Source organism: Anas acuta, chromosome 1 (assembly GCF_963932015.1).
Source record: "Anas acuta chromosome 1, bAnaAcu1.1, whole genome shotgun sequence".
NCBI lineage: Eukaryota > Metazoa > Chordata > Aves > Anseriformes > Anatidae > Anas > Anas acuta.
This window is the reverse complement of record NC_088979.1, coordinates 63,921,964-63,934,046: the sequence shown is the minus strand read 5'-3', so window position 1 is coordinate 63,934,046 and position 12,083 is coordinate 63,921,964. Positions and strand designations below refer to the sequence as shown.

Here is a 12,083-nt window from a genome sequence, read left to right as displayed (position 1 = left end):
AGCATCTTTATTGCCCTCCTTTGGATGCTCTCTGTAGCTTTGTATCTTTCTTACACCGTGGCACCCAAAACTGCACACTATACTCAAGGTGAGGCCACACCCACACAGAGCAGAACAGGACAATCACTTCCCTCAGCCAGCTAGCAATGCTGTGCTTGATGAACCCCAGAGTAGGGTTGGCCCTCCTGGCTGCCAAATCCAGCATAAGTTCAGGGTTGACTGAGAGTTTATCATTTCTCCAGTTCAAGACAGCTGGGGTCCCAGAGCCCATCACTGGTGTGGAAGACAGAGGTTAAAAATGCATTACATATCTCTGTTTTGTCTAAATTTCTCACCATAATATGCCAAAAGTCCTTCCTACACTCACTCTCTTAATCAAGGTTGTATGTACTTTGGATCAGGAACTCCATCTAGTCTACAAAACATCAGAAAACCCACAAGTCAGGAACTCTTGAAGCGTGTTCATGTAATGTTTGTTTGAAATCCTATAAGAATGACTGAACTATGCATACAAGACAAAAACAAATAAATAAATAACATAAAAAAAGATTTATATCCTTATAGAACACAATCCAGAACACCCCTGACAGACCTCTTCCATTTTCCCTAGCACCTCACCAGCACAGGAGACATACCTGCTGCACATGGTGGCTATGATGCAGGTTGTAGGCAGGCCATTACATACATCAGCACTCCAGGATTGATTGTGGAAAAGGACACTGTTTGGAAGGTGGGCCAGCAAGATATTTTAATCAGGAAGTGCAGCCACAACCAGAAAACTGTCTGGGAGCAAAGTAATTAACAGCAGCTGACACAGCCTGGAGTCAGCACAGGTAGCAATTTTTCCCTCTGGCTGCTCCCATAAAATCAAGGCAGATGTGATGTCTATTCCCTGTCCTCATGAACCCTTCAGGGTTTCTGGAGTCTTCTCACAAGTATATAAGGAGCTGTGGCTACAGCAATTATCCCTTATCTGTCAGCACCCTGTAAGCAAGAGGGTATTTAATTCGTATATGTCTGTGTACAAAAACAGGTTACCAGAGGAAATGGGTTTTATTTCACTTATCATAGAGACAAGTGTAAGCACATGGAGGAGGTTGTTCAGAGTGCAACAATGTGATCCCATAACTCTGCTGACACTAGTCTTTTCTGAGTTTAATTCATGGGAGTTGAGCTTACAAAGAAGCTAAGCCACAGCAGAAGTCAATTACTGTTCATAACTCTACCTTAGATGTTCATTTTGCAATCACATCCCACCACACTAAACCTGGCAGCAGCAAAAGCAACAGTTGAGTTGGGTTCTTCCTTAAATGTGCAGCAAAAAATAAGAAAGCAAGCAGCCAAAACCAAGTGAACATTAGGAAAAAAAAAAAAAGTGGAAGTTCTACATGCATTTCCAACTGGCAATACTACTACCATAGTACTTTTTTTTTTTCTTTTAATGTTTCTCTCTCCTTCCTTGGTGTACTTCTTCATTACTTGTTTCTCCCACTTCCTTCCCTTGGCTGCCTTTCCTCACTTGTATAATTTTTAAGAATCCAGCAGTTGAATCAGCTATAGTTCCCCCCACAATTTATCACAATTTACTTTTTAGTTCTCGTGACTATTCTGGTTCTGGGAAAAATTAAAAAAAAAATTACTGCATAACAATTAATTCCCTGACATTTTAATGCATCCAGTTAGCATTTCCATCAAACTTAATAGGTATTTACTTGAACATTAGTATAATTTTAGCAAAAAGGAAGAGGACATTTACTTCTACTTGCCTTGGGTAGCAAGGCATGAAGCTTGGGCTCAGGCTATACTTCCACAAAAGTGCAGTAATTGCTTTTAAGTACACTATGTGGAGTAACTTACCACTGCAAGAAAGTGGAATTTATTAAAAATAAAGAAACGTACATGAATTGAATAGACATCAATAGGTTTCCATGTGCAGCGGATAAATTCATGCTATTCCAATGAAATAAACAAATTATCTACCAGATACCCTGAAAAAATCAAGATGCTAGAAGGGCAAGTTCAGCCAAGCCACTAGTGTTAGTGGACGGTTCGTATGGCTATTCATACTGATTGAAGAAGTAGTCCCACAGTAACTCGCTGCTTAATCATTGCTGCAGGTGCAGTTTCCTGCAGAAAGTGGAGGGTGTGATTACAGGAAAAGACTGGCTCCTCCACAGCTTGTCTAGCTGTTCAACAGGTTCATGCTGCAGTCAAGACAGCAAGCTGGAGCAATCATCCTCTGAGATGTGTCTTTCAGCCAGATGTCTACAGGCAAGCTGACAGTAAACAGAACAAAATGACTGTATGAAGCTCTACCTGTCAGAGAACCATGACCCCTTGAGCTGCTCAAGTGAAACACAGCTGAAAGACATCCTTTATCTTTTTATTTCTAAGAATATTTCTAAGAATAAACAGATAAAGGATGACTCCTTCATTGTTCGGAAAGGAGCAGTCTGATTTTGGGAATTAAACCTGAAAATCAGTTGCCTCTGAGGTTCCTTGAGATACTATCAGAAAAATAGTGTCACACCTCCTCTATAGTTATCACTGCTAAAGACTAGGGAGAAGAGTAAGATATTCTCTGTACCCAACACAATATAGTTCATAGGTTTTCACCTGCTAGTGGTGTATTAGTCTGTATGCATGTGGGACATGCTGTGAGACAAGAATGTCTTCTCCCATGTCATAAACAATTAAGTTTAATAAGCATTTTATCATATGTAAGACAGCGATTTTTTTTTTCTGTATGTAAAAAAGGCACAGAGTAAAAGCAAAGCTGAAGGATTTGAAAAGCATTAATTAGTTGCTTCTGCCATGCATCCCAGCATTCAGTTTCCCCTAGTGTAGCTCATTGTTCTGAGTTTTCTGAGAGGTGTTACTTGCAAATCATGACATACAGTAATTATCCCCTCCATGTTGCCTGCCAGGAGGTGGTGTAATACAAAGGATGAGCTGCATGATTACTGGCTGCCAGGAGTTTACATGATGGCAATCAAACGCTTAATGTTCTACTGATGTGCAACTAACTCTGTTGTAGGCATGTACTCATTGTGACTGTCTGGGATGAAAAAAATTTATACCACCTCCGTTAGCCCAACTTCAGCCACTGCATAATTCAAAGGCTACCAAAAGCAGTGGAATGCCTCACTTTTAACGGATTTACACAGACTTATATTGGTTACATTGTATGGTATTTCATCACAGACTGAATAGTAACTTATGCTTTCCCTTTGGTAAGTTGTTTTTCATTGATTTCATAATCAACTAAAAATTTTATTCATGCTAATACATGATGCTGGATTCTTTGAAAGGATGGCACAGCCACTTAAGTTTATTAGCAGCATCAAGTAACCAGAGCACGGTCTCCTTAGAGGGCTTGACTATCCTAAGAAATTGACTGTCAAAGCTATAGCAGCATAATATGTCCACCTGGGGGAATCCTAGAGCACCTGTTCAGGTAGACGCATTCGTTTTAGAATAAAACTCTTTACAACTTTTCCCATTTTCCATAGCTTACTGAAAGCTAATTGCCAGCCTATCTGCCCATTTCAATTTGAGATCAATGTCATTTACTTTCCCTGTTTCGTGCTATCTACAGTTCAGTGTCCTTCATTCAAGCCAGTATGAAAAGACCAGTACTCTTAAACAAATGAAAACCAATGTTTTATTTACAGGAAAAAATCTGTACACTGTGCATACATAAAAATATACAAAATCATAATAGAAAATATAAAAAGTGTTAAAATGTATACAAACACTGCTTAAAAATGTGACTCCTGTAAAATCTTAAGCTTTGTTATTAGAGTACACATTCATTTAAAAAAATCATCATACAAAATAATTCTCAAAGCTATTAAAAAAGTACACAGTCTATATTTGAATAGTTTGATGACTACATATTATGAGTGATGAGATGACATGGATAAATGTAAGGCTTTTACACACAACGCTTATTTCAATAACAAAACTCTGAATCTGATCACTAAGGCAGAGAGAAGAAATTTATAGTGTTAAAATTCATTTAACGATGCAGGTATGCCCAGACATGGGCTACATTAATTTTCAAACAGTTAAATCAGGTATCCTCCTTGCATGTGAGAGGATAGCTTCCAGGAAATATCTAGATGCTTTCTAATTACAGTCTTCTGAATTACTGATTTCAAATAGTAATTTAATTTATTTAATATTCATCAATTATAGAAAGCATGAAGGGAAAAGCAGTAGCCATTTATTTTTGCAGTCAATACATTCAATATTCCTTTCATGGTACAACTATGTCACTGTCCAAGTGGTATTTTCTATCCTTAAGAACTGCTGAGGAGGAAGGAAATGGGAAAAAAAAAAATAAAAATACAAAAATCATTATGCATTGAGCTGGTCTACATCTATTTTGAACTCCTATTTAGATCAATCCACCTCCAAACTGATTGAGTTCTGTCTGTGCAACCATGTAGCGTAGATATTTGTCTTAATTTAAGTAAAAAAACTCTCTTTGTTTTGTTGAGTTTGCCAAGAGATCTGCAGGAACAAGTTCAGAATTTGGATGTTTTCATCAAACAAAGTGTCCTGATCAAAGACGAGCAATGATTTAGTTAAATTTGTACAGAGAGATTGAAGATTAGAGTGTGTAAACAATCTCTCTCTCTTAATGTACATATTTCTTAAGATTTAGTAGTATAATTTAAGGAATTACACTAAACTGAAATGTGAGTTTATGCACAGGTTGTTTTAGAACTATAAAGGAATGGAACAATTAATAATTTATTGATAGAAAGATTTTGGCTCAAAATGAGGCAAAATCTGTCAATTTTTCTTTAATAAACAGAAAAATACCTTGACTTAACCATCCAAAGGCTGAATGTATGAAAGGATAGAGCACCACAAGTCAAAAAAGAATTCACAGTGGGAAAAAGAGCATAATGCAATTCAACATGAACTCAGCATATTTACTTAGGATGCTGCTGTGTTTGTTTTGTTTCAACTCAGTGCAACTTTTGTCCACAGCACCAGGGTACAGAAAAGAGTCTCTAAAGCTTTTGAAGGCAATTTATTCCTACTTGTCAGGAAACCTCCATACATTTAAAACCTGCATCATTGTACCACATCTGAAGGAAACTCAGGAATCACCTATCATTTGCTTTGCTGATGACACATGTCAAGAGCCAGGCTTGTGCAGACCTCCATTGCCTATTGTTCTATTCCTCTCTGTTAGCGTGCAGTAGCCACACAGAAGAGCTACAAAGTCATGCCTATCTCTATAAAAAAAAAAAAAAAAAAAAAAAAAACAGAAAAAGAAAAAAAAACACACCACAAAACCCTGTGATATCTGAGTGGGAAAATGCATTTCCTTTCACATTGTCTGCATTTAATATAAGTATCTAAAACCAGCACTCTCACATGTTACTATTATTAAAAGATTGTGGATTCAGTGTTACTACACACTCACTCATCGTTTCAAGTTGACTGAATCTTTGTAAAGACCTCTCTGCTCCCTTGAGGGACGGTGAAATGCCTGTAAATGCAAAAATACATGGTGAGCTCCCATGAAAGCCACCAATGCCAAAGCCACAGAGCATATGCACTGGTGAAGGTAGCACCTCTGAAGGTTCCTTATGTTCCCTCTTCATTTCTGCCCCTTCCCCTGTTGCACAAAGTGGAGGTGAGCCCTTGGTTAGCAAATCAAGTGCACTTGCACTTGTGTCAAAAAAAAGGACAAGACATGGTAGAGTGATAAAGTCTCTTTAAGCGGCCACCAGGTGTTTGAGCAGACAGACCAATGACATCACAGTGGAAACCAGTCCTGGAGTCCTTATTTTTTCAAGATGGGCATCACAAGTTGGTCTTCCTCCGTTGCAAGAAAGTAAGTGCTGGCAGCACGGCTCTGTGGCATCTTCTAAGGTGATGCTACAGCACCCACACAGCACTAGTGGAAGGAGCACTGACTGGTATAGAAGTCAGGATGCAGCTGGTAAGCACACACCATGTTCTCCTGGAAACAGTTGCAGTAATTATCTTCAAAGGTTAAAGAGTCTTGGCATACTAGCAAAGAAGAAGATTCTGCTGAAAGGGCTTGAATGCACAAAGTCCAGTAAATTAAAAATACACAGTTAATTTTCTGATGTCTCAGACCTGGTTCTGCATCATTATTTAAATGATGTATTAAGTAAGTATGTTCATCACTTGTTACATGAGACGTTGTAAAATTCACACTGTTCTGTACAACAGTTATGTGGATTGTTCTGACAGATTACTGATGGAGTAATGCAACATAATCCTACTGTGGGTAGTTGAGTAATACAGTTAGTATTTTTCTTCTTCATGGAAAACAAAGTTTAAGTTAGTGGTTGCAGACCAAAGTGATTTTTTTTTTAGAACTTAATCATTTCCTATTTATGGAAAAATAGTATATTCATTAGTCCTAGAAAGGTAATCAACTCCCTTTCTTCACAAAGTTGTTGTAGCTAATCCAACATACTGGAGAGAGAGGCATATTTGACAGTACTGGTTCAGACTTCAAATGTTTTTCAAACAGGTTACCAAGCACATGGAAAAATAGGATAGCTCTAAGTAGGTTATCTTTTCTCTGCATGATTAAATTACAATGTTATTCAGAATAAAAGCTACTGATTTATAACATTAAAAAAAAAAAAAAAAAAAAAAAAGGTATGTAATATATCCAGAGTCTAAGACTAACATAAATAAAAACCATTCATTTCAATATGTACCAAAACGATTCATGGACATGATTATCCACACAGCACAGAAGTACAGTTTTTAGACCATCTGGACACACTTTCTGTCAACAAGAGTAATCTTAGAGGATCATATAGCCCAAATTATGAGGCTATATAGGAAAAGAAAGCTAAGCCCCCTAGAAGACATTTTATTCACTTCCGAGGACTGAAAATCATCAGTCCCTAAGAGCAGAGTGACAGAAAAAGAATTATCTGGTGATACTTACATTACTATTGAATAGGAAGTAGTCATTAATACCATTTGTGCGCTTTAATTGCCTTCCTGTTGCTCAAGACAAAACACAAAAGATACTTTCCACCACAACCACTCAACTCAGCTACTCTTTTCAGCGCCTCTTTGAATTGTTTGCATTTTAACTGAATGGACATGAAAAGGATACCGCTGTGGTTTTGGACACATACTTTTCTACTGAACTTACCCTAAGAGAAAGGGTACAGTTGTGTGGGGAAAAAAAAAAAAAAAAAAAAAAAAAAAAAACAATGACAAAAAATAAAAAAAAAAAAGGAAAAAGCATAACACAATGACAACATCAACAAATCCTCCAGCCTATAAGGAAACCTGAAACTGAAGTCGTACTGTTTTAAATGTGTTAGTGTTCAGGTGGATTTTTGGAACAGCCTTAGAGAATACTCTCATTGTGTGTTACGAAGGAAAATATTAAATTATCTCCATATGCAAACCACTGTCAGTTGTTTGGTTTTTTTTTGTTTTGTTTTGTTTTTCAGGCATTACAGCTTCTCTGGGGTATAGCCTTTCAAAGGTTAAATAAAAAATAATAATAATAAAAAAGCTGACATCCTCTTCTTTTGTCAGACAACTCCCTATACTTTCTTAACAGCAGTAACTTGTGAGCAAGTGAAATTGATTTGTATCACAATGAAATGCCTAACAAATGATGTCTATAATCTTGAATGCTATCTTTGCTGCAGAAAGGTGAGCTCTGTCTACATTTGCTTTCAGTGTGATATGTGCGCTACACAGCCTCCCTTGGCTTTCTTTGGATAGTTTTTATCTGTGCAGACCAGGGGAAGGCATCATTTCCCTCACTTACACTTTCTTCATGGGCCTCTCAGGGAGATTTTTTTTTCCTGAATGAGTTAACAATATTTGTTGCTTCCTACAGAAACAAGAAATTTCTCATTTCCCTCTGCCCCACACAGTGTGACCAACGTTGTGACCAAAGCAGTGTGGCCAAAGCTACATCCAGTAGTTTTACTGATTTAGCTGGTTTGTGTGTCTGCACCAACTTTATAGCCAGCATAGGGCCCCCTATACTGTTGGAAGCCGGTAACTAAACCTGTGTGTGAATGGGAATTAAAATCCCCTCTAATCAATGAACACGCAGCTCAGAGTAGCAACTACTTCATTCTTGGTGAGTGTGAAAATCCCATGGAGCCATGAGAAATGCTGCATTGTTCAACTGGCAGCTCTGTACATGAACAATACAGGCTGTTTCACAATGCCAGATTTAACAGTTAAATAAATTCATTTAGAAAAAAAAAAGTTACAATTTAGCATACGTGGCATAAGAGACCACTGACGAATTCTGACAGTCACACCCACAACAATACATTATACTTCTGCCTAAGTATGTCCTCTGCACCTTTCGTAAGCTAAGCTTTTTTTTTCTTTAATTATTTGCAAAGCAGTAATAAATACTCAGGCTCAGAAAAGAAGTATTTCTCATGCCTGCTAGTTAATTACAATTTATAGACTCAAGACTAGATTGGTCTAAGATACATTTTTCAAGTATTCTCTCCTTGTTTATAGTACAACAGTAGTACCTTATTGCACATTGTTTCTGAAGGACTCTCTTCTACAAGTGTGGGAAATTATTTCGTTTGGGGCACTTGACAGATTTGAATCCTGGCAAAATGACCTTCCCCTTCCGATATAGGTCATCCTGCAAACCTTTGTTCATTCTCTGCACCAACAGCTTCTCATAGAGCAGCGGGTGATAGGCCCCTAAGGTACAAGCTGCATCATAGTAGAGTTCATGGTAGTGGCATAGGTCGGTCTGTCGGACTGAAGGGATGTACTCGTACACATGCACTTCGTCACACATGGACATCATGATGAGGATACCTGGAACAGAGTGAAAACAAGAGTGAACCCCTTACTTCACCAGTCTCTCAGAAGTTGCCGTGCAGTCTTCTGTTGTTTTTTTTTTTTCTTCTCGCTTTTCTTCATTGTTGTACACCTTAAAGTATTACTTCTCTTAATGATTTCATAGAAGTTATAGAAGTGTAGTTCTTTTTATTAGGGCAGCATTTACTTGTTACCAATATATAAAGATTGTGATGACTGTAGAGTTAACTGAGTAGTACATTGAGAACAAGGAAAGAGTAAAAAGCCTATAATGTCTTGCATACCAGCATGCCTCCCTGAATGAGGAGACTGCTTTCTCCCACCTCCCCCTGTTTACCCTATCCTGCTTGTCCACAAAACATCCCTCAAGAACCAGGGACCTAAAGCACCTGCACAGAATCACCTGATGACTTTTCATGTCTTTCCTGTATACCACGAGTTCTTGAAGTTATTGAGCAAGACAGACTAGGTCTTTATGTTCCCTTGCAGAATACAGATCACATGCATACACCGTAGAGCAGTTATCTGTTTTTAAGGAGCTCTTTGTATTTCTACTGTTAACCTCTGCCTACAGGAGATCTAAAAATAAATAAATAAATAAAAAATAAAAAATCCAGATATTCCTTTTCTATCTTCCTGGGTGAATATTATAAAGTTGGTCTTTCTTAAACTGGAACTGAACCAATTCCACTTTTTCCATCCACTTCCTTCTCTATAGGCAGGAAGATGTTGCCAAGAAGACAGCCTAAATGCACGCAGAAGGTCATAAATGAGAAGCATCAGCCATGTATTAGTAGCATGAAAGCCCACAGATTCAGAGAATTTTCCAAATGGGTTTCATGGACGGAGGCTGAGGAAAGTGAATTACTTCTTATAGCAGTGCTGTTGATAGGAAAAACTCCATACCACCTCCTACTCAGCAAGGAAGAACCCACAAAATACCAACTCATTTTTCCTGCCACATGTCAATAGCTGATTGTCACCAACATTGCCAATAGCTGCTTAGAAAGGTGATAAAGAATTTCATTTCCTGTTTAAAGCCATCCAAAGGTTAGCTTTAACCTTACGTGCACTCCTAAGACGCTGCTACTCTCCTTATCCCATGCTCGGGATGAAAAACAAGATCAGGACAGATTCAGAAGGAAGACAGGTGTGCTTGTGCAGACTTTGCTTCCCCACGGCACAACTGTAAATCTGTACTAACAGAAGGTCTTTATAGATTTGAGATGAGAGAAATCTTAATGTTGCATTTGCACATTTTCAAAGGGACTATATGAGATATTGATAAATAGCACTGTCAAAACTGCAACACTTTCACATCAATCACAGCTTATAAGAGTCTTTTCTGTTTCATATAGCCACATGAAAGGAAAATGACTGAGTAAGCCTTGGACACCAGAACTTTTTAAAGATGTCGTTTAAAAATCAAAATATATAGTGAACATATTGAGGCATTTGTTGTAGTACTGGTATCCCTATCTGTTGAACGTGACTGTCAACTCCCAGCTGTCCTAATTCTGCTCACTTGGCACTTACAAATTAGAACTGAATTGTTTTTTTTTTTTTTTTTTTTTTTTTAAACAACAGCTTTGGAATCATAAAGCATCAAAGGTGTTTTGGGTAATTCTCACAAGTGAAATGAATTAACACAAAAAATTATTTTGGTTCTTTAATTAAGCAAAGCCATTTTCTGAAGTTCAGTTTGCAGTTTGGGAACACCGAGATTTCAATGGCTTGCTAATGAAAAGAACCTTATGTTCTTCCTGCTGTGTATCATTAGATTATCAAAATGATTTTTTCCCTGCTTGATGTGTGAAGTAACTGAAAACCAATTACTTCTGTGATTAAATCTTCTTTTATCATAAATGAAAGGTTCTGAAAGTGTTTCAGAATGTTCTACAGCTTTACATGCTACAGAGACTGTGGTTTTAAAAAAGCTAAGCATATCAATTTCAAAGAAAAAGTCCACAAATTTAAGTGAACTTTAATCTTAATCTGCAAGATACGTAGACTCCAGGTGAAAAATATATAACCCCCATTTGGGCAAAAAGAACGAGCTTAATGAGCCATTATTTCCTTGCCTCAAAACTGTTTAAGAGATGCTCTGAATTTTAGCCTGCCTAGCAATTATGTCTAGAATTGTTTGTTTGTTGTTCCAGTTTTACAAATGCTTTCGTCTACTATTCCATTGTCAACATCCTTCCTCCACTGATGGAGAGCCCACCTGCCACTCTAAGGTAACCGTTATCCAGCTGAATCAGAGAACAGACGGTGGAAAGGTGTGCAATAATGAACCACGTCCAGAAAGAGACAACAAAATAACTTCTCTCCTACACCCAGAACCAAGCCTGGAGCCAGTTTCAAAAGTTTCACCAAAGTCGTAGAAAAATCATCTCTGATGGAAAGTACAAGCCTTAACCAGAATATGCTTCACTCCACTGCCACACTAATCTAGCTAATCTTAAAATTACTAAAGAAAAGTATCATTTGTGGGATAGGAAAAATGTCAAGAACAAAAACTGGGACTCTGTTATAATTTTCTTAATAACAATACAAATGGCCACATCACTGTAGTTCAAAATATCGACAAAATTTTAAGCAATTTGACTTTCCTGTAAATTGAAGTTAATGAAGCACTTAGAAGTGGTAAAGTTTTAATTCTCAGAGATCTGTGTATCAATACTCTCCCGAATCAATCTAAAAAGACATGTTGGCCTACCTAGGTTAACTCTTTGCCTTTTCTGCATCATTCCATGAAGCCCACTTCATGGGATTTCTGACTGGTTACTCAGATAACCAAAATTTCCAACAGTCCATTCCAAATTTTTGCTCATACTGGAAAATGTTTTGAGGGACAAAACAATGACTCAAAAGGCTAGTTTCTTAGGGGTAACAGCTAATTTACAGCACATTTTTGTGTTTAAGTCTAGAGTCAACAAACTAGACAATAAGCTAAGACAATGGGTAGAGGCTACCATATACAGAGGTGTCTCTGTACTATAGAGGTTTATCTGTCCTGGTGGAAATGTGAGCAGTCCTGAGTCTTCCAGAGCTGATGCACAAGTCAAATGCAGAAAACCTGCTTTGGGGAAGAACAGTAGTCAGTGCCAGACTTTTTAACCTTTAGCACCTCTGAAACCACAGCCAAAGGGATCAATGGTGTGGTACAACCAGTGCTCTCATCTTAACAACCTATTGGTGAAATCCCACATGCAAGCTAACACGGTTGATCTAACTGA

At 37.7% G+C, this 12,083-nt stretch overlaps 2 protein-coding genes across 8 annotated transcripts in view; one reads left to right on the top strand and one right to left on the bottom strand.

The window, feature by feature from the left end:
• The window catches only part of LOC137855450 (pinopsin-like), an 87,806-nt gene extending 76,443 nt beyond the window's left edge, over nt 1-11,363 (top strand). Inside the window, exon 5 of the mRNA XM_068679590.1 lies at nt 11,004-11,363. Coding sequence (XP_068535691.1) covers nt 11,004-11,228 — 225 coding nt within the window. The 3' untranslated portion in view covers nt 11,229-11,363. The remainder of the gene's footprint in view (nt 1-11,003) is intronic.
• The window catches only part of ST6GAL2 (ST6 beta-galactoside alpha-2,6-sialyltransferase 2), a 51,659-nt gene continuing 44,839 nt past the window's right edge, over nt 5,264-12,083 (bottom strand). For all 7 annotated transcript variants that reach the window (XM_068679576.1, XM_068679544.1, XM_068679536.1 and 4 more), the window contains one exon: nt 5,264-8,841. In XM_068679576.1, the coding sequence (XP_068535677.1) occupies nt 8,573-8,841 (269 nt within the window). In that variant the 3' untranslated portion in view covers nt 5,264-8,572. The remainder of the gene's footprint in view (nt 8,842-12,083) is intronic.